The 23,564-nt window shown below is 39.8% G+C and overlaps 2 protein-coding genes across 3 annotated transcripts in view; both read left to right on the top strand.

Moving 5' to 3' along the window:
- LOC142847896 (immunoglobulin lambda-1 light chain-like) overlaps window positions 1-19,729 on the top strand; it is a 270,740-nt gene extending 251,011 nt beyond the window's left edge. Inside the window, exons 3-4 of the mRNA XM_075969149.1 lie at window positions 17,857-17,891; window positions 19,280-19,729. Coding sequence (XP_075825264.1) covers window positions 17,857-17,891; window positions 19,280-19,596 — 352 coding nt within the window. The 3' untranslated portion in view covers window positions 19,597-19,729. The remainder of the gene's footprint in view (window positions 1-17,856; window positions 17,892-19,279) is intronic.
- Window positions 1-23,375, top strand: part of LOC142847901 (immunoglobulin lambda-1 light chain-like) — a 174,613-nt gene extending 151,238 nt beyond the window's left edge. The window contains exons 3-4 of one of the 2 annotated variants that reach the window (XM_075969163.1): window positions 21,538-21,572; window positions 22,932-23,375. In XM_075969163.1, the coding sequence (XP_075825278.1) occupies window positions 21,538-21,572; window positions 22,932-23,248 (352 nt within the window). In that variant the 3' untranslated portion in view covers window positions 23,249-23,375. Of the gene's footprint in view, window positions 1-21,536; window positions 21,573-22,931 lie in introns of both variants that reach the window. The other variant, XM_075969172.1, reaches the window with a different exon arrangement.
- The last annotated feature ends 189 nt before the right edge of the window (window positions 23,376-23,564 follow it).

Here is a 23,564-nt window from a genome sequence, read left to right as displayed (position 1 = left end):
AATATCAAGGATCTTGAAAACATCTCTACATCCAGAAGGTGATGGTAAATATAGAGTAAATACATAAATGCCTCATCTGGTTCTCATTATTAATTGTCCTATTGTAAAGCAGAAAAGCATTCTCACACATTCAGTACTCTTGGTTATGGAATTGAGGTAGATACATACTGGGAATGAACAGTGTTCAATGCAACAGGAAACACTTAGGTGTGAGCTACAAAATGGGAGTTCGGTCTTATGCATTCTCCACATCTTGAAAAAAAATTCATTTCTAAAAGACAGAAATACTGATGTTTCCAGTCTGGGTAATAAAGATGAAATTTCACAAAAATACTACTGCAAACCACACTTGTCAATATGAAGGTCATACATATTCCCATGTGCCATATAATCCCTAAATAAAACCAACAAGATTAACCATGCTCTACCTACTGTAACAAGCATCTCTGTAGAAACTGTTGCCACTGTCTTACTTGAGTGGAGGCCAGGTATTAATTTCCCTCAAGGACCATAATACAGATTTTCTTTATTGTGTCTATTTTCCCTCTTTAATATTATATATTCCAAATTCTAAAATGAGTAGTTAACTGTTGTTAAAGATATCATAGATGATGCTGGGATATAAAGAATAAAAAAATTATTTGAAAATATATATCCCAAGATACTTCTATCAAAATATGAAAAAACAGGTTTGTTCACAACTTATATTTTCTTCTTTACAGATTTTATACTCTCTCAAATTCAGAAAAAAAATGTTTGCTGATAATAATTCATGAACTGACCATGTGAGATGGAATTAAGCAAATCTTTACTCCTGATGCTGATGCTACACTAGGCCCTATAATTGGGACTATATATATTGTGACTAAATGTTGATCAAGAGAGAATTCTTTATTACATAAAATTCCTCAACACAGTCTTGTTGTGGCCTCCACATTCATTTGTGGTAGTCCAAGTCAGTCAGTAGCCAATAGCCTCTATTTTATTTTATGATTCCTTAGCATGAAGTTACCTAAGTGCCATACATAGAAGACAGTGCAGTCATTGTTCAGGTCTCTGGAGAAATACATTCCTTCTGGAACTCTGATGTCTCTATTATACAATCATTTCATAAAAGCAATGAACAAATATCCTAGAGGGGGCTCAGCAGGTAAAAGTGCCTTCTACCATGTCTACAACATGAGTATGATTTCTGGAATCCACATGGTTGATGGGAGAACTTACTCCCAAAAAATTATCCTCTGATGTTCACATGCACAGTATGGTACGTGTGTGTGTGTGTGTGTGTGTGTGTGTGTGTGTGTGTGTGTGTGTAAGTGTGTGTGTGTGTAAATTAGACTATCTTGGTTCAGGAGACCTGTTTCTACCCATAGGACATACGTGTGAGATAAAAAAAAAATGATGGTGCTGGAAGGATGGAGACACATTACCTTAGAACATTCAGGTTACTAAATTCAAGCAGACTGCTTATGTATTTATAAATATAATATAATAAATGAAACTGCTAATGGTCCTTATTGTAATAAGGAGTGGCGGGGGCTGCTTCCCACCACCTGGCTAGCTTTATACCCGAAATAATTACACGGAAACTGTATTCTTTTAAACACCGCTTGGCCCATTTCTATCTAGCCTTTTCTAGGCTAGCTCTCGCACCTGGACTAGCCCATTTCTAATAATCTGCTGTAGCCCACGAGCTGGCTTACCAGGAATGATCTTCACTTGCATCTGCCTGGAATGGGAAAATCACGGTGACTCCCTGACTCAGCTTCTTTCTCCCAGCATTCTGTTCTGTTTACTCCACCCACCTAAGGGTGGGCCTATCAAATGGGCCTAGCAGTTTCTTTATTGCTTAACCAATGAAATCAACAGATTGATATATGACACTCCCCCATCAGGTCCTCCCCTGTTGCAGAAATTCATGTGTCTCCTCAAGGTTTTCAGAATATTTCCATGTCCAGGAATGGCTCATCTCAGTTCCTATGAGAGGGCAAATCTCCAACAATATCTCAAATTTTTCACAGAGCCCAAGTCTCTACAATGTTGTGACCAAAGGGAGAGTTATTGAAGCAGAAGGAATAAAAGACACAAATATATACTTTTGTCCAAACTTCATAAGTTTGCAATTTTTTGGCTCTTGATCTGTGAAAGAAATAGAAAACAACTGAATCTCTACATTGATGGCTCATACTGTTCACTTGCAAGCTTTCGTTTTGCTCTAAAGGATTCCATACAAGTTAAGTGAGTGTCAATATTATTATTTTCTGCCTGGTCACTTAGGAATATACTTTTACCTTCTTGTATGAGGGGTGATGTACATACTAATTCATCATTAAATATGAAATATGTGTAAGCAACATTATACAGACTGAGCAGAGTATAATGTACTTAGGAATATAAGTGAATGGGAAGGCAGTTGAAAATGATTCAATTATAATCTGAAAAATATATTGTAAGAGGCCACCTCAACAACAGTTCATTAAGCATGTAAAGGTGTTAATAGTTTATATCTCTGTATATGTTGGGAGCTGGCCTTCTGATGGTTAGCCTGGTGTTTGGTACAGCAGAACGTCACGATTCTTCTGACTGAAGTAACCTCTTTTTTTCCCTGCTGTGGCTTATTTTCCTGACTGCTGTGGTTTGTGTTCTTCCAATAAGTGTGGTCTGCACCTGAGTCCCTGAAGTCTGCTCTTCAGACTGATGTGGTCTGCTCTCTATCAGTGGATTTTTCACTTGAGTTGGTACAGAGCATAGCAAAGGTACTATTCTTCTGACTGGGGTGAACTGTACTTGAGTCAGTGAAGTCTGCCTGAACTGTTGGGAAGGGAACATGAGCAATTTGGTTGTGTAAGTTGGGGGCAAAATGGACAGGGAGAGTAATAAAAGATATGTCTTAATTGCAGTGGAGCATTCCGGGGTAAGGGAGAAACTTGGTACCAGGGAAAACCATAGGATTCCACAAGGATGACTTCAACTAAGAATTCTAGCAATAGTGGAAAGGATGCCTGAACTGACCTCCAGCAATTAGATAAGTGAATATCCTAATTGTCATTTAAGAACCTTCATCTATCTGGGTGGTGGTGGTGCACGCCTTTAATCCCAGCACTTGGGAGGCAGGGGCTGGAGGATCTCTGTGAGTTCGAGGCCAGCCTGGTAGAAGCAGGTGCAAAAAGAAGATTCACAGCCAATCACTGGGCCAAACTCCAGAAGTACTGTTTAACTGAAAGAGGAAGTATTATATGAGCCAGTGGATCAAGGTCATAATGGGAGAACTCACAGAGACAACTCACCTGAGTTTGTGGGAGCTCACAGACTCTGAACTAGGCCCTCTACGTGGGTGTGACAGTTGTACATGTTAGTCAGTTTGTGGGGAATCTCAGCAGTAGGATCAGGAACTGTCCCCGGAGCATTGACTCTTGGGAACATATTCTCTGCTGGGTTGCTTTGCCCAGCCTTGAAGCAGTGGGAGGAGCTTGGTTCTGCCTCAACTTGGTGTGCCACTCTTTGTTGATACCCAGGGGAGGTCTGCCTCTTTCTAAATGGAAACAGGAAATGGGGAAAAATTGGATTGGGGGAGGCTAGAGGGGAGGTGGCGAGAAGGAACGGGAGAAGTGGAAGGAAGAAAAACTGTGGTCAGTACACAAAATAAATGAAAAGTTTTAATTAATGGAAAAGAAAATAGGAAGTAGGTAAAGGTGATTGGCAGTATACAACCGATAATGACTGGTGAAAAGGGAAAAGGGGGAATTCATAGGGAAGGGAGAGAGGTAATACAGGAGAATAAGGGGCAGATTTAAAATAACAATATGGATGGCTGAAAAAGCCATAAATATTATTATTATTATTATTATTATTATTATTATTATTTTCCTTAAAAATCCTGCAATGCCTATAATTTAATGTATAAAAATTTAGTTTTAATGAACTTTTCTTAACTGGACTTACTATGTTCCCTCCAAGAAACAAAATATACTTAATAAAACCTTTAATATCAGACAAAAGGTGCCCCATTTTTGTTTTGAGTTGTTAACCATGGCTATCCAAGAGATTCCCAAAACATGTAGCCTATTACTACTGGTTACCCCATTGAGGTGAAAGGTAAGAACTTATTGCTGGGGCCGGGCGGTGGTGGCGCACGCCTTTAATCCCAGCACTCGGGAGGCAGAGGCAGGCGGATCTCTGTGAGTTCGAGGCCAGCCTGGTCTACAGCGCTAGTTCCAGGACAGGCTCCAAAACCACAGAGAAACCCTGTCTCGAAAAAAAAAACCAAAAAAAAAAAAAAAAGAACTTATTGCTGAAGACACATGCCCTTCAGAAACAGGGCCTGGAGACCATTGAACTGGAACAGATCTGAATGGCCTGTCCCTTAGGATTAGGTTTTATGGTACCATAGGCACCATATAAACTTCTGAAAGAGAGAGGTAACAACAAGTCTCACCAAGCTATAATATATCACGCATCAAGAGCAGCATGACAGTTAAGACTTACAATACTATAGTGGGCCTCATATCTTGACGGTAACCAAGAACTTTGTATTGGACTTCAGAGGGAGACCATGCCTGGTACTGAAAACCTAGCCAAATACTCAGTGTTAGAAAAATCCTATTTATTGGAGAAGATTCTACAACTATTAATTTACTAACCAGCATAATGCCTAAAAACATTTATCTTTATATTTACAAATAACTACAGTCTTCATGCATCATTAAGGAAACTTCATTTTGAAACTCAGAAAGACCACTGCAGAAAATCAAAATAAATCAAAATGCAGAGTTGGGGAGCACAGTTCTAACTAATATATCTCCAAGATTTTCCACATGTAAGGCTCAGAAATTGTTATGGAAAAAAGGGCGGAAAGATCATAAGAGTAAGAAGATCAGGGACTGTGCAGTAAGATTCTATCTTCTAGTAACACTGGAAGTTGCACCCATAAAATCTCACTAACGTGACTACATAAACTGAATAAGAAGGCCACAAAAGCTGAATGAGGACACCAAAGAACATGTTGAACCCCACCAAAAAAAGTCCATGTGTTTTCAACTCTTTACAACAAAACAAGACAAAAAGCAATCAAACAAAGACCCAGTAATACCACTTTTAGGTATATATCCAAAGGATGCTTAATCATGCCACAGGGACATGTGCTCAACTGTTTATAGCAGCACTGTTTGTCATAACCAGAACCTGGAAACAACCTAAATACCCCGCGACTGAAGAATGGATAAGGAAAATGTGGTACATTTACACAATGGAGTACTACACAACAGAAAAAAATTACATCTTGAATTTTGCAGGCAAATGGATGGAGCTAGAAAACATCATTTTGAGTGAGGTAACCCAGACACAGGAAAACAATTATCACATGTACTCACTCATAAGTGGTTTTTAAACATAAAGCAAAGAAAACCCACATCACAATCCCAGAGAACCTAGACAACAATGAGAACCCTAAGAAAGACATACATATATGTAATCTACAAGGAAAGTAGAAAAAGACAAGATCTCCTGAGTAAATTGAGAATATGGGGACTTTCGGAAAGGGTTGAAGGGAAGAGGAGAGGTAGGAAGGGGAGCAGAGAAAAAATATAGAGTTCAATAAAAATCAATAAAAAAACTATAGATAACTAAAGACAGGAATGGGAGAAACAACCTTCTCTAGGGAAGATTGGACCAATTTGTTGTTCAGTACCAGATGGTTATTACCAAAGACATACATATAAGTTGCATTATATGAACTCAACAGGTTGCATTTCAGAACACATATGCATGCAGTAAGAGTTGTTGCAAAAATAGTTTTATGAATTTGAAGAAGAGACAAAGGGTTATATGGGAGGGTTTGGAGGGAAGATAGAGAACAGAGAAATGTTGCAATTTAAACACAGTCTTATGAATATATAACAAAAAATAACAATACACACACACACACACACACACACACACACACACATATATATATATATGATAGAATTTGTTTTTAAGCCCTTTCAGGTTTTACATGGATTTAGGGACCGTGTTGGAGCACTGATTGTTGTAGGGTAGGGGGCCCCTTGTTTAGCCCAGTCACCCAGCTAGCGTACACCTGAAATAATCACACAGAAACTGTCTTAATTAAGACACTTCTTGGCCATTAGCTCTAACTTCTTATTGGCTAACTCTTACATATTAGTTTATTCCATTTCTATCTGTATATCACCATGTGGCAGTGGCTTACTGGAGAATCTAACTGGCATCCATCTCTGGCGGAGGATCCATGGCTTCTCTAACTCTGCCCTTCTTCATCCCAGCATTCAGTTCTGTTTTTTCTGCCTACCTAAGTTCTGCCCTTTCAACTAGGACAAGGCAATTTCTTTATTCAGCAACACACAAACAGAAGGAAATATCTATCTTTCTAGTTCCTTGGTGTGACATTGATGAATTTTGGTGCCCACTTTGAGGTTACTTCACTGTGTAACTGTCACATTTTGGCACCCCACTGATGTTTCTTTAATGCATAATTAATGAACAACTGGAGGAATAAACTTATCAGCAAGAGTGTGGTCGAACAGTTAAAACCCAATGTTTCCTTCTTCCATTTTTTTTTCTGGGTTGGCATAAACAGGGGTGGCACAGATTTAGGGGAATGGGATGCTGTTTCAAATAATCAGATCAAAAAAATTCCCCACAGGATTACCTAAAAGTATGTATTTTGGTCCCTTTCTTATACAGTCAATTTGACAACCAAGATTAGCCATCACACTTAGGATATACGGAGCCAACCAACTTTTAGATAATTCAGAGATATTCAAAACCCTTCTCATGTCCCTGATACTTTGTCATTTTTTTCTCCAGTTTTCCTAAAAGGTGAAATAAAGGTGAGATGAAAAAATTTGGTGATTTGGATGAGCAAGATGGCTCAGTGGGTAAAGATGCTTTCTGGACAGACTGATGACCTGAGTTCCATCCCAGAGACTTGCACAGTAGAAGAGAACCAACTTCTGCTAATTATTCTCTCTCTCTCTCTCTCTCTCTCTCTCTCTCTCTCTCTCTCTCTCTCTCTCACACACACACACACACACACACACACACACACACACGTGAGCGTGCACAAACACACACACATATTTGAACTTGAGCAATATGAGTAGGAAAAGGAAAAGTGGGAATACAAGGAGGAGTGTGCTATATCTGGAAAGGCTCTCAGAGTTCTGGGTGAAGAATTGTTAGGGATTTTTCATCAGGTACCAGAGACGCCTGTGTTGCACTGGAGTTGGACAGATATTCCCAGGCAGGAGACACCTAGCTAACCTAGAAGAAAAAGTGACAAATGTCTTGAAAATTAGATCAACTTGACTGAATTCTTCTGTGTAGGTTTGAATGGATTCAGCTCTCAACCCATTTCAATCCAGAGAAGTACAGTCTAGGCAGCCAAATCTTAAGCTATATGATGTGGAAAGTCCCAGAATCCTTTCTGAATACATATGTGGCTACCCATGCGAAGGTAGCTTGTGGACTGTGGTAAAATGCCTACACAAAGACCATTACGGTTACAAAACCTTGGAGCAGAACAATTAGAGTTGCTTCATTTAGGGGCATTCCTTTCTTTTCCCAAGATGGTGGACTGCCTCTGAGGGGACTCTCCAGATTCTGGGCTCTACACCATGAGACAGTCACATCCACATGAGAGTACTGGCATGGGCTATTTTCAGTCCCACGTTTCACCAGAGCAAACACAGAATCCCATATTCAGGATCAGAGGAGTCTCATATCAGAGGCAGGAGAGGGACTGTGGAAAATGGGGAGAAACAGAACAGGGATATTACAGGGCACTTTAGTGCCAGAGATGACACCTACATCCCATAACCGATCAGAACCAAGAAAGTCAGGTGTGTCTGTGTCTGTGTGTGTGCCATTCATTGGTGTGATCTAGACCTTAGCACCAGGCCTGACTCTCAGAAGCTGACTAAGCAATTTTGTACATTGGCGGTATATAGATTGGAGATCCTGGAAAACTAATCTGGGAGAAAGATGAACCCATTAATTCCTGGTTACCCTCATTATGGGGAGTTGTTTATATTTTATTTTTTCCAATATTACTGTCATTATGGGGAGCAGTGAAAGATTTGGGACCATTCTGTTCTTGCAAACTGCCTCAGTTCTGGAGAAACTGGAAGCACATACAGATTAGACACCAAAACCAGCTTATCAGTCCCAGCAATACAAATATCAGCATTTTGACACCTATTCTATGGACTATGAGACAAGAACGAGATGGTATCTACACAGCTGAGTTTGATGACCCCATATTTTCCACAATGTTCATATTGTGTCATTACCTACCTTGTTTGGTCATACTCAAAATAACCTCAGAAAGGTAAAATACAGAACAAAGATAATCATGCCTTTATTAAAGACCTTTGGAAAGATGAGAACCATGGACAGCTTTTTCCTGGAAGTCATAATGCTTATGAGTGAAACTCTGGGCTATTTTTTTGTCTTTAAATTTTATGAAGACAAATATACTGATATCTAGCAAACACATCATGGAGTACAAGGAGTTTCCGTGTGTCTGAAAATTGGAGGAAAAACTCCTTACAAGGTCTGGAAGTTCATGTTGCTATCTTCTGAGCCATCCTTGCTAAAACTATTAAAACAAAATATTCAAACTGAAAATATAGCAAGGGTCCCAGAGAATTGAAGCTCTGAACTTGAGTAGATATGTTTAGGGTATGTGTATATAAGCTTGAGTGTATGTATGTTAATCATGTGAGTACCTGAAGAGGATGTCAGATGTTCTGAACTGGAGGTACAGGTGATTTTGAACAGTCTCATGTAGCAAACCCAGGTCTTTTGTAAGAGCAGTATATACTCTTAATTGCTGAACATTCTGTCCAGCACCTTTTTTTTAAAAAACTTTTAAGGGGTGAAATATCTCTATGATACCAATGATGGTTTTTGAAATCCTTGTCTCAGGTGATGCTCTTACTTCAGGCTCTCGGTTGACTATGGTTTAGTGTACTTACCATGTTCCTGACTCTATACAGGGGATTTTGAGTCTTCCCAAGCCAAAAAATTAGTAAATGTTGGTGGATTTGCCAATAACCTTGGTCTAATAATTGTAATTTGTAGATGAGTGTTGATATATCACATAGATTTTATTAATAGGTTTAATTAATTTTGTCAAAAATTGCTATAAATGTTTATGAGATAGCTCAGTAGTTTAGAATTTAATAATGAGGCCCTGTGGTAAGACTCCTGTACTACAAAAGTTGTTAGTGGTAGAAAAAGCACTTGTAAAGCAAGAGGGAAAATCCTCACTGACATTCTAGGAGTGGAAAAATAGGGACTTTTTCTCTTTGGATATATGGTGTGAGAAGTTCTTCTGTCTATGTGTTGCTTTTAGTGGTTAATGAATAAAGAAGCTGGCTTGGCTTGTGATAGGGCAGTGGAGTGCTAGGTGCGGAAAACTAAACTAAATGCTGGGAGAAAGCAGTTGGAGTCAAGAGAAGCCATGAAGCTACCATAGGGGAAAGACACAAGCTGCCAGCTGGAACCTTGCTGGTAGGTCTCTAGCCTCATGGCAAAATATAAAATAATAGAATGGGTTAATTCTAGCTAGCAACACACTTAAGTAATTGTCCAAGCAGTGATTTAAATAATGTAGTTTCTATGTGATTATTTTGAGTCAGGGCAATTGGGAAACGAACAAACAGCCTTATTACTGCAGATGTAGGCAGCATTTGGGGGCATTTGAGAAGAAAAATATGGATAAACCAAAAGCCACCAGAAGAAAAATAAAGCATAAGAAAGTTCCATTCAGTCAACTCAGATTCAGCTATGTTTAATTGAATATCTATTATCTACCAAATTTTTGGCATTATGCTTTCCCTTGTACCAAGCATTGCCATGCCACCTAGAATGAGGGAAAAGTGCCATCATTGGACAATCCCATTCCTGCCACCTTTTAATTCTGTGGCATCAAAATTTAGAGAATCTACCAGAGTATCATTTTTTTAATTTGCATATTAGGAAGAGTAGGTAATGTCCCAGGTTTATAGACTAAGGCACATAGCCATTGTAAAAATGTTACTATTTCCTTTGAACTATATATCATATTCCTGGGATTAAAATGTGAATTCAAACAAAAATACATCCTGATCCACATCCTCTAGCAGCAATGCCTACCATATCCCAGCTCTTGGTTCATTGAGGATCTGGGAACAAAATTCTAGATGGTGGGAGAGCTCACACTTTATGGAGCATGCTCCCTCTTGGATTCTAGCTCACTTTGTACCAACCCCTAGAGCAATAGTAAATTCTGCCTTCATTTTCTTTGGAATCTCATTGATGCCTACAGAACAAGGACCCTTGTGAGAAGATTCCTGAAAAGTTCCTCAGAAATCTAAAATCAGAGGAGAGCTAACAAGAGAACCTGGTTCACTAGAGAACAGAATAGAACCAGCAGATACCAACTGTCATTAGCACTCACAATCCTCCTGTGTATAACACCATACCATTTCACACAAGAAAACAGGTCTGGTGAACTCTTAACCAAGTTAATCTTAACCAATAAAAACCAGGAGTCAGATATTGGGCTAAAAACCTGGACTATGAAAGAACTGGGAGCAGTCACTAGTTCCTTTTTACCTGTGTACTTCCTCTGTCCAAAGGACCAAGATCCTTCTCCAGCCCACCTTATTACTTCTAGGCTCTATCTACCTAGTGCTGGGATTAAACGCTTGTGGCACCATTGTCCAGCTTCTATGGACAGCTAGTGGCTAGCTCCTCCCTCTGATCCCCAAGCAAGTAAAATATCACACAATGGTCTGGAGCTTATAGATTCAGCATAATCTCACTATTACTGCTCCCCTGAGCTTTATAAAGTCACAGTCTGCTGGACTCTTGTTTGATTCATGAGAGGGCCAGACAGTATCTGAACAGATTGAGTCATTCTATACAATGAAGGCTTGATAATACTTCACCTGAATGGAGAGTACTCACTTAGAGCCTGATTTGAGAAATCCAGGACTCTGAGCTCAAGCTTTCAGTGACTCTTGTCTTCTCAAGACTCATCTGTGAACACACTGCAACTTCTGGGCACCTGAGAGAGGCCTCAGACCTCTGGAGAATCCCATGGAGAACCAGAAGACCATGCTGGTCAGCTTTGTTCTACCCAGGTCCCTGGGGATAAGACCAGTCTGGCTGCTGTGCAGGACAGGAGTTCAGCTCTGGATCCTGACCACAATAAGACAGTTTTTTACCCACCCCCACACACCCCAAAACAGACCTCTAGAGAATATTAACCACAATGCCTGCAGGGGCAGGCTGAGGGTGGGGCCATGAGCCATGTGGACCTCTGTGCACTTGGGCAGCCATCACCAACAATCCAGTGGAATCCCCTTCAGAAATCTTGTTCACCAGTTAGGTCAGAGGTAACAGTGGCCGTGACCACAGATGAAGCCTAGCTTGAGCAAGTGGGAAGGTGGCTCTCAAAAATGAGGCTTTGAGCCAGTTGAGAGCACATTGGAGCAGGATGTGGGCCTAGGAGCATGGGCAGGAAGCAGTTACTCATTCTTCAGAGCTTGGAGAACAGGTATGTGAGCTTCAGTCAGGGAAAGGCCAGTAGAGAAGAGGTAATGTGGTAACCTTGGAGAGGATGAGAAGGACCAGACTGAGAGTAATGTATGGGTAGACGCTGGCTTAGTGTTGCCTTTTTGCTAATTGTAGATTTGTTTACAATAACTTTGGTTTTTACTATCATGTTGTAATATTAGTAATCTTGGTTTTATATCTCATCAACTTCTGATAGTATTTCATATATCTGAATCTTCTGAGCAAAAGGAAACCACATAACAGAAAGACAGGTTCACAACATAAGAGTAGGAGTTGTGTCTGCTGCTGCACAGGATGTTTCTGTTCTTTTCTTCCACTGACCCCCCCCCCTCATCTGTCCTCTCCTCTCTTGTTTCTTGCTTGCTTTTTCTTTCCCCTCTTTCCCCTCACCACTCAACCTCGTGATTTCTCTCCTATCTTCCTCTTGCCCATCTTCTTTCACCTATTTCCTGTGAGCTAGGCACTACCATTATATTTACTAGCCATGGATTCTGTCAAGCTATGGGTTTGAAATACTGATACAGAAGAAATTTATATTCATTGGGCTGCATGTAGTGCAGGTGCCAAGGGCCACAGAGCTCTTAACAGTCACTGTATCTTTTGGCAGTGCCATTACCCCCAGGAATTCGCCATCTGAGAATTGCCAAAATATGTTATATTAATATGTTTTTTTCTTTCTGAAGAAAGGTAACAGATATGGAACACAAGGCAGGGCACACGATAGACATGTACGCTAACATGTAGTTACATTACCATTACTGTCTAATATTTTGGGAAAGACAGGCTATAGGCAAGAAATAGTGCTTGCCTTGCCCTGCCCCAAGGATACAAATTTCAGTCACTAGGGTGTTCATAAACAGTTACTGGGGTTAAGGCCTGATAATATAGAGTATATAATACAGAGATAATATAGAGTATAATATAGCATCTGAACCAAAGGGACTTTTTCCAGTTGAAGAGTAAGACCCACTGTCCACTTTAGGAGCAATAAAGGAAAAAATAGTGCTAGCATCACATTTTTGAGTACAACAATAATTGAAATAGGAAGAATGGGGCACTCAGTAGAGAACTGAGCTATTGGGAAGAGACAGAGGATCAAAAGGTCTAAAGTTTTAACCTTTGTTTGAGGTATGAGAAAGGCATCAGAAGGATTGATGTAGGTGTCTTATGGTTCTATTGCTGCAACAAACACCATGGCCAAAGAGCAAATTGGAGAGCAAAGAGTTTATTCATTTCATATTCTATATTGCTATTCATCACTGAAGTAAGTCAGACAGAAACTCAAAAGTGCAGGATGCTGGAGGCAGGAGTTGATACAGAGGCCATGGAGGGGTCTGTTTACTGGTTTGCTTCCCATGACTTGCTCAGCCTGCTTTCTTTCAGAACCTAGGCTCTCCACTCCAAGGAAGGCTCCACCCACAATGGGCTGGGTCCTCCCACATTTATTACTAATTGAGAAAATGCCCTACAACATACAGGCATTTTCTCAACTGAGGTTCCATCCTTTCTGATGACTCAACCTGGTGTCAAGTTGACACAAAACCACCCAGTACAACAGGAGACCACCAAAATTGAATTGTGTCTTAGAAAAGGTGGTTCCAATAGCAAACTGCATGGTCATATTTGAGGACGTGTTGCAAGGAGGGGCAGCTTGTTTGTCCCAGCCGCCCGGCTAGCTTACATCTGAAATAACCAGACAGAAACTATATTAATTAAAACACTACTTGGCCATTAGCCCTAACTTCTTATTGGCTAACTCTTCCATATTAGTTTAACCCATTTCTATCAATCTGTTTATCACCATGAGGTGGTGGCCTACCAGCAAAGTTTCAGCGCATCTACCTCCAGCTGTGGATCCATGGCATCTCTCTGACTCTGCTTTCTTCCTCCCAGTATTCAGTTCTGTCTTCTCCGCCTACCTAAGTTCTACCCTATCAGCTATGCCAAGGCAGTTTCTTTATTCATTAACCAATGAAAGCAACACACAAACAGAAGGAACTCCCATACCAAGGATAGAGGTAGAGACCAAAGAAGTCAATGGACAGACACGATGCCTAGAACACAGCCTGGAGATGGGAAGGAACACCTATAATATCCCAAGTCCAAGATCCCTAAGGAGGGAGAATTAAAGTGATCAGATTTAAAGTAAGAATTACCAGAACTTCATGGAAGAAATTTGCAATCTTAAGGAATGTCTAGAGAATATAAATTCACAGCAATTTCAGGAATAGCAGTGAGTTTTAAAATACATGTTGATATCTTCATGGTACAATTCCACTCTACAAATTATTCCTAAGCAGGGACCATAATGAAAACTGTAACCAAATGTGTATAAGCAGGAAGGGTGAGCTTAACATTATTATTAATGACAGTAATAACAAAATACAAAAACCACTGGTCAACACAAAATGAACTTTATGTTTTTTGTATGCTTTTTTTGTTGTAGTATTTTTGCCTTAATGGTTTATTTACTTGCTTTTGTTTTTGTATTTTTTTCTTAAGCAGAAAATAACATAAAATTGGGTAGGTAAGGATGTGGGGAGGATCTGAGAATATTTGGAGTAGGGGAAAGAATATCATTAAAATATATTTAAATAATGAAAAGAATGAAATTAGAATCATTCAGTGCGCTACAGTTGTAATTTTGAACAGATTTTCTGATGTTTCTAGATTTTTTGGAAATGTAATTTTAATGAACTGTTATAATTATGTTTCAATAATAATAAAAGAACTTTAATAGATGTTAACTTTATGCCACATTCTGCTGCTGGGGTTTGCTTTGTGGGTGAATGATATATTCACTGTCACTCCCTGAGAGAAAACTCATTTTCTCTTTGCCAGTAGTTATCAATTGCAAAAACTTCCTTTTATTGTTGTTCCTTTAACAAAATAATACTAGTAGATTTTCCCCTAGACTCACGACCTATGTAACCTCAGGATCTTGGCCACTTTGTAATTCCAGATATGAATTTCATCTCATTGAGTAAGTGCTAATTCGAACCAGGATAGTTGGTATTACCATAGCATCTGTACCTCTATAGCATCAGTATATATCACAAGCAGGTTGCTGTTGTATGCCATATTGTTTGTAATTAAGTTATGTTGGTGATTATCTTTTCCCCCTGATATCTTGCAGCATACCTTCCAATATAATGAGTGCTAATCAACAGAGATGAAGCACCAACTCAACTTTCTTGTGTTCAATGGCATAAGATATCATTGACTTTAGTGATAAAAGTTTACCATCAGGTTATAGAGAGGAACCAATAGCTTTGGCAAAAACCTGAAATGTTGCAGAGGGGATAGGAGGTCTTTCACCAATGATTCAACAAAATATAGTAAAATACTAGTACAGGGAATTTTACTCTGAGGCATACTATATCTAGTTTGGACGCTGTCTTATCCCCACCACCACAATACCTGATAACTATTTAAATTCCTTTCATATATGTGCATATTTTATGGAAATTCTTTAGAAGTAGGTTTCCGCATGATGTTTCAGAAGGTCTTTAATGTTAGATGTCCCTTCATATCATACTTTTCTCTCCTATACCCTTCTTCATTTAATCAGGACCAACACTGTCTTGTTGGACCATGTACCAACCAGCCTTTCCTATTCTCCCTTGCTCTTACTGCTTGATTTATAATTAACTCCCTGTTTCTCAAGAAGTCCACTTTTTTGTGATGACTGCAATTTTGATGCAGTATATAATTAATTTAAAAAGAAAATTATCTGACAATACTTAGCATTTTCATCAAGGAACAAGATTATACTCTGATAATTCACCTCTAAGTTAAAAAGCCAAGTAGTTTATTCACAATGCAAAACATGTTTATATGACATTCTATGTTGTTTATTTCTAGAGCATTTTCTATAATGTTACTGAGTCATAAATGGATCCCTTTGGGATGTCTAAATTATGGTCACTTATATATCAGAAAAATGTGTAGACTTTATAAGTTGCTTTTGCATTCAGTCACTTCCTTCTCATGTTAGTTCAATGACTCCTTAACTCATTCCTTCAGGTTTCTCTGTTGATTGACTAGAATTTTACCAAAAATTTGTATCCCCAAGCCTATTTCAGTAGATCTGACTATCCAGAATCTGTGACCTATTGTAAATGATGAAAGAATAACTTGAAGTTTGTCCTTGTTTCTGACTCAAATGTTATGCCTTAAGTATGGATAAAAATATGTAATTTTTAAAAAAATTACTGACTGGGGAAGTTTCCTTCCAATATTAAAGGAAGAATGTTTGCTTTTCTTACTAAGAAACAAGGGTTAGGTTTATGCTGGTAATATATTTAAAAATACCTTATGTATGTACCAGTCTTTAACCAGTGGCAATTGTCATGTTGATGGAATTGACAGTAGAGGACAAGAAGGAAAAAAATAAAATGGCAGCCTCAACACACTGAATAATCTTCTATTGTAAAGTAATAATCTTGGAGAGCTGAAGAGATGGCTCAGTGACTAAGGAAGTGTACTAATCTGACAGAAGACCCAAGTTTAGTTTCCAGGAGCCACATTGGGTGTATAACAATGGCCAATAATCCTAGCTCCAGAATATCTGACACCTTCTTCTGGTCTCTAAGGGCACTAAATTTACACAGAGAAAGCCCATAAGCATACATATTCATGAAGTTTTTTTATTAATTTAAAAACTGAGAGATAAAATTTCAACAAAACCTAAGGATTCTTGTCAACATGAGTCTTTGATGTGAGCTGGGTGTTAGTCATTGTGTTTTGAATATTTTAGTGGCATGTTGTACTGTGTAGGCTAACAAAAATTATGTTGATTCAATGAGATGAAAATATTCCGGGATGACTTCCAGCTCTATACTAGAAAGAAATTGCCAAAAGGCATTACAAAGGATCAATTTTCAGGGAAATATTTGGTTGGGGAATATTGAATTTAAGGTTTCTATAGAGCATCCAAATGGAAGTCATCCAGGAATATTTTCATCTCATTGAATCAACTCACCTTCCTGGTCCTGGATAGAAGTGGGAGGACCTTGGACCTTCCGCAGGGCAGGGAATCTGGACTGTTCTTCATTCTCGAGAGGGAGGGGGAATGGAGTGGGGGGGGGGAGGGATAGGGGAGTGGGGGGAGGAGGCGATGTGTGCGAGGAGGGGGAGGTAAATGGGAAACGGGGAGGAGGTGGATTTTTTTTGCAACAACTAAAAAAAAATAAAATAAAAAAGGCTTTAGCTCTTGGCAAAGTAAAGCTTGCTGTTCTTCCACCTGAAAAAAAAAAAGGTTCCTATAGAACATTCATGAAGAAATAATATTCCTGAATTAGTAGCAAAAAGAAAGAATAGGACAACCACAGATTTCTGGGTGGCTTTGCATAGTGCACAATGCAAGTCATATTCAGTAATAACATAAAGAGTACAGGGCAGGCACTACGCTGATGATAGTCTTAGAATGGACAGTGTGTGCTGATCAAAGGGAAAGGAAAGATAATAGAATGTTGGAAGTTTCAAAAACAAAGTAGAGGAAAATGATGGGAAAGAAAGGGTTCTTTGAGACACAAGAGACGCTGTTGAAGTATAGAATTGTTTGAGAGTAGGTTATTTTTGTCTTTTGTGCAAGAAGTTCTAGGAAACTATGAAGGTGACAGTCAGAGTAGCCTACTCATGTTCCAAAATAAAAAAAAAACAAATAGAGGGTGCTTTGTAGTCATTCTTTGGGTTCTTGGGTGTATGTATATACAAAGATAGGTGTGTATGTGTGTGTAAGGATAAATAGAATGGTGAACAGATCCTGTATTCTGAGAAACCACATAAGAATGAAGTGCACATGAGCTATATCTCTGTAAGTAGAAAATCGAAGGAAATTCTCTTTGGAGAAGTTTCATAAGGCAAGAGTGGTCCTGTGTCCTTGGTTCCAAAGAAGGTGACTAATTGGGACTATACAAATTCGTGAGGAACAGCATCTCAGTCTGTAAAATAAGGCTAAAACAACTGTACTTTATGTCACTCAACAAAGTCACCTGAAATAATGTTCCACTCAAGATTTCTTTAGGATCTTCTATATTGTTGTCATGATTGGTAATATCAGGTACACATGGTGTGGAAGCAACTCCATGGGAGTCCCTGCCTGAGAAGAACACAAGCATTTGGAAGGATTACCATCCACCTATCCTCAAGTGAGGTCACAGCTCCACCCATTAGAGCCAGCTAATGTTTTGACCCAGCCCAGCTGCCAGAGAACAGGCCCAGGTGCTGGCCCCACAGGTTTTGGTTTGAGTCTCAGTCACTGTGGTATGTTTTCGGCGGTGGAACCCAGCTCACTGTCCTAGGTAAGTGGCTTTAATTCTCCTTTCTATTCAGCCCAGCATGTGTTGTCTTAGAAGGATCTGTTTTTTTCTCTCTGAGAACTTCTCATCTTCACTCCCCTAACTTAAGGACTGATTTTTTAGCCTTCTTCATGGTGACTAGGGAAGATGGGCAATTAGGAGAAATCTGAAGGAAGGGCCAGCAGATCAGAAGCAGATGGCCTCAGATTCTAATAAATATGTTGTGATCTCATGGGCTTCAGTTAGGGTCTGATCAGAGTCAAGGGCTCTATTCTTGTTCTCAGACAGATTAATCATTGGGAATCATGGACTGGGTCAAAGAACGGGCACTAGGACTTTGTCAGAGCCCACAATATCTTCTTAGGGTGTGAAGGGTTGGATCTAGATATGTAAGGGCAGCTTCCCAGGGTCTTAGATTAACAAAGTGGGAGACACGCAAGCATAGTGAAGGAGTAAGTTTGTAATTGTCTTCAGTTATCTGACCATTTACTGAGCTACTGAGGTCCTATAGACACAGAGACAGTATTTATTAGCAGGGTAACCAAATCCTGGTCACCTCAAGATTAGCTGGGATTCTGTCTATAAAGTCCCTTAATCCTGGGTTATGCTGCCTTGTGTTCCCATTGTCAGATTCTTTTTTTAAAATTGTCAGATTCTTTAAATGGCATATAAAATTTAGGAGGTCAGGAATGAGGGACAAACTGGGGGTTTCAGAATACTTTCTGACCTTCAGGGAAGGAAACTGTTTCTGTGAGCAAGTGACTGTTATGCTCTTGCATCCGAGGAGAAAAAGCCTACAGAACATGGCCAGGGTAACGGATATAGTGGTCAGGTCAAACTAAGCAGGAGTCGCTAAAAACCTAGAGTAGCCTCAGATCTTCTTTGTACGGATCAGACCAGTCAGTGAAAATGCTGAGGAGATTAACGTGGAGACCCTACTGTTCAAGATTACAGGAGGCCCAGTGCCTCTAGGTGCTGGGGACAAAGAATGGGTCTCCTTACTTAGTTAAAATGCAATCTTCAGAGCAAGGTGGAGTGTAGCTTATTCACCAAAGAGCTCTGACCACCACAAGAATAAAGAGGAGACAGCTGGGCTAGGGAAGGTGATCAGATATGGGACAAATTCCAAAGTAGATTATAAACAATAGGGTGGAGAGAACACAGTCATACCTACTGATAGTTGGGGGATGGGGACAGAGAGGAGGAGTCCAGTTCATATACCTTGGGAGGGTATCCTGGAAACTTTTGGCTACTAAGAAGACTATTCACTGAGGCTCAAAGGGGCAGATGAGAAAGTTGCAGGTGAATAAGATGACAAATACGAAGAGTCACTGAGATTTGATAGTTTTTATTTTGTCTCTTGAAATAATTCCCCTCTTTTATTCTTACAGGTCAGCCCAAATCTTCTCCCAAAATCACGGTGTTTCCACCTTCACCTGAGGAGCTCCAGACAAACAAAGCCACACTGGTGTGTCTGATCAACGACTTCTCCCCGCGTACTGTAACAGTGGCTTGGGTGGCAGATGGTGCGCCTATCACCCAGGGTGTGCAGACTACAAAATCCACCAAAGAAAACAAAAACTACATGGCCAGCAGCTATCTAAGTTTGACAGCAGACCAGTGGAGATCTTACAAGAGCGTTTCCTGCAAAGTTTCTCATGAAGGGGATGTTTTGGAGAAGAGTTTGTCCCCTGGACAATGTAGCTAGGAGCCCAGACTTCTCCTGAGCCTGGGAAGTGTGGAGCTAGGGGACCCAGAATGGAGTCTCTTCTCTATACTAGGGAATCCAGGCTTCTCTTTTACCCACTGAATATTCAATAAAAGATCATTAGTTAATCAGAGGTACTGCCTTGTCCATTTGTTCTCATTATATATTCAATTTTGAATCATTGAATCTGCAATGTGGGGAGGTGGGATCAGGTTCCCAGTGAGAAATTAGTTTTCCTTGGAAACATTCAGAGAGTATCACCCTAAAAGTGACATTTCCCTTGCTCTGCACTGTTGTCTGATCCCTGTCATGCAGGGACACTCATTTAGAAAACAGCTCAGGTAAACTATCATGCTTCAGGCTAAACAATTAATATTATATAGCAAGTCCTCAAATGTATAAAATCTTGCAATGAACTTAGTAAATTTTATTATATAATTCAAAACATTGATAGCCCTCTATATTTGGGCACGAGGTGGGATAATCACTCAAACAAAATAACAGCATCCAATGAGAAATAATGGATTCAAAATGATCCCAGAAGGGTGCCAAATAATGTTTCAAAGGAAGTGATTTCAGAGTCAAATTTTAGACTATTCAAGGTCATGTCAGGTGAGGTCAAGGAAGACAAAGTGTATGTGACCTGAGAGTTAAACTTATGTCAGTTCCTTGGTAGACTTAGGTCTTTACTGTCCCAAATCCTCTAGTGTGCATAAGCACACCAGTGTGTACTTCAGTTTAGTATCAACCACAGTCTTTGAAATTGGCTGGCAGCCTTGAGTGGTCCAGCCTCTGTCCATGTCAGTAAATATTTACTGTGTTTGAGACATGGGGACTCTATAGCTCATAATCTGTATAAACCCTGACTGCATCCAGAACTTTGGTGGATCAGACAGTCCAACATGACAGTCTTCATAGCTAGAAATATTCTTCAACAATGAAGCAGAGTGACAGATGACAACATAAAGCTTAATCACAGGTCACCAAATCCCCGTTTCTGAACTAGGAAGAACCTGTGGGATTTGTGCCACATGGCAGCTTTTCATTGCTATGGCATGATAAAGTCTGTGCCCAATAGTTGGAAGTAAAGATCCTCGGTACTCTCACAGAAATATTCCTTGATGAGAGCAGTGCCAACACTCATCCAGACCCAGATATTGTTCAGAGACTCACTTCCTCATCCCTTTGTTTCAAGATTTCACTGACAAAATTGAACACAAAAATTAGGAAACTCAGAAATAGGAATGTTCCCACATTTCCATCAAGTAGCCTGTAACAATCCTTGCACCTGGATTTTGATAAGACTCCTCCCTTATATCATGTTAAGAAAGCCCATTCCAGAAGTTGTATCTTGTCAGCTATGATAATATTTCTGGGTTTACAAAGAGAAAGTACAGATATCATATCAAACTTCAAAAGAAGTTATTGATTATTTCTTCATGTCACATAATAGTCAAGTTGTCATTAAATGACTACATGACATGACCCTACAGTGTTTAGTAATGTATTATTGGTAAAGATTTCACCCCATGAAGGAAGATGAGATGTGTCTGAAGCCGATGGTTGCGTGTGTTCTCCACCTGTTGTATTCTGCAGGGCCCCAGACCCCTCTCTTCATTCTTTGCCAGGCAGAAGGTGCAGAGACTGAGTTAATGGTCCCAAGACTTTGCATAGATTTCATGCTTGCTTCCTTGAGCTGTCACCAAGGGATCCTCTCTATTAATTCTTACCCTGTAAAGAGCTTCTTTTTAAAAGGGTGTGGAAATTTTATGGATGACTTTCTGGCAAGTATATCTCAGAAGACAAATGGGATCCTGGGAAGAAAGATCTTCCAGAAAGATTATCACATGCCCAGAATCATCAAGGACTACATACATCACAGCTGAAAGTGTAGGATAAGGTGCATGTATGGTTTTTGCATGAGCCTATATCACAGTGTTGGGTGTTCGGCGGAGGCACCAAATTGACCGTCCTAGGTAAGTCACCCTTTTTTCTTCTGTTACTGTAATCTTCAAGGTTTGAGATGATTTTTGCATTGGACTATTTCTCATTCTCTATTCTACTTCATGCTTCAGCTTCTCTCTAGGTACATAATCTCTTGCTTCTCTAGATTCTGTGCCTCACCTCAAATGGTTCTCTGTGACCTTTTATGTCTAATCTCGTAGGCAGGGGGCCAAAAAAGATAAATTCTCAAGGTCTGTCTGTCATTCTGTTGCAGTATCCACTGCTCTGATAAGTACTTCAATGTGCCACTATCTATGAGTGTGTATCTTTTTGGTAAAATTTGTGAAGGGTAAAGTAAATTGTTATCTTATTGAGAAGGAAGAACAGAGTCAGAGAGAGAGAGAGAGAGAGAGAGAGAGAGAGAGAGAGAGAGAGAGAGAGAGAGAGAGAGAGAGAGAGAGGTGGTAAATAACTTGTCAGAGTTCAGATAAACTAGCCATTACAACTCAGGATCCAGTTTATAAGACAGGCAGGAGATAGAAAGGATTCCAAATCTTCCAGAAAAGTAATGAACAGAGCAGTAACCTATCTAGAACTCAGGAAATTTAGTAACAAGAAAGGGAAGGGATCTCAGGACACAGGAAGTCAAGAGAAGAGAGACTGAAGATGTGACTGGGAAGTTGTGTTCCTGGATCTCTCTAAGACACTGCTTAGAAAACAGAGCAACTGTATTCATGTAGATCTGGTCTTGATGCATAAAAATAAAACACCACATCCAGAAAGGGGAATCGTGTCTCATTCTGCAGAATTAGAAACAGTTCAAGCAGATACATACTTTGCTGAGCAGAAATCACAGACCCAGGGGCCATGATTTGGATGAAAATAAATGCCTAACTATAAAGTTTAGTCTGAGCAGAGGTTAAAAATAAAACACCACATCCAGAAAGGGGAATCGTGTCTCATTCTGCAGAATTAGAAACAGTTCAAGCAGATACATACTTTGCTGAGCAGAAATCACAGACCCAGGGGCCATGATTTGGATGAAAATAAATGCCTAACTATAAAGTTTAGTCTGAGCAGAGGTTTTCCATCAGAACTGTCCTCAGAGTGGGACAGATAGATGGTAGACATCTATAAAAAGCAGAGAGGATACAAGGGCAAGGACATAAAGGTTAGGTGTCTGTGTTGAAGGTCAGAATCGAGTGAAGTGTGGCACAAATGTGGAGTACATAATTCCTAGGTACACAGGGAATATATGAAAGAAATATATACCCCACTTTCTGTATTCCATTAAAATACAGTCACTAAACTTGGGATATGCTAATACTACCTCTAGGATTTCTATTGGGAAACCAAGATTTCTTCTGACTTTTTCTTTCTTCACCCTGCAGGTCAGCCCACATCTCACCCTTCAGTCACCTTGTTTCCACCTTCTCCTGAGGAGCTCAAGACCAGCAAGGCCACACTTGTGTGTATGATCAATGACTTTTACCCTGGTGATTTGGCAGTGACCTGGAAAGCAGATGGTACAACTATCACCCAGGGTGTGGAGACAAGTAAGCCTTCCAAACAGGGCAACAAGTACTTGGCTACCAGCTTCTTGACTTTGACAGAAGATGCATGGAAATCTAAAAACCAAGTCAGCTGTGAGGTCAATCATGAAGGGACAAAAGTGGAGAGGAGTTTGTCCCCTGCAATGTGTTCCTAGGCCTTCCAATATTCATCTTACCCCTAGAAACTGGGATTAGAATAATGAACAAATACTGTTCTTGCCTATCATAGCCCTTCTCCCTGCTCCTGAAATGCAAAATAAAATATCTGTTCTCAACCTGTAATCCTACTGTACTCATTTGTTTTAGTGTATATTTCACTGGTATTCACAATAGTGTGGGAATTTGCTGGAACCCCTTGGTTTGTAACTGGGGTGATACCCTGCATAATCACCCTAGGGAGTACCTGCTCCATGCAGACACAATTTCCCACCTCTCTTCTGGACCTTTGATCATACCATGCAATTTTACAGT

Source organism: Microtus pennsylvanicus, chromosome 1 (assembly GCF_037038515.1).
Source record: "Microtus pennsylvanicus isolate mMicPen1 chromosome 1, mMicPen1.hap1, whole genome shotgun sequence".
Taxonomy (NCBI): domain Eukaryota; kingdom Metazoa; phylum Chordata; class Mammalia; order Rodentia; family Cricetidae; genus Microtus; species Microtus pennsylvanicus.
This window is presented reverse-complemented; position numbering and strand designations above follow the sequence as displayed.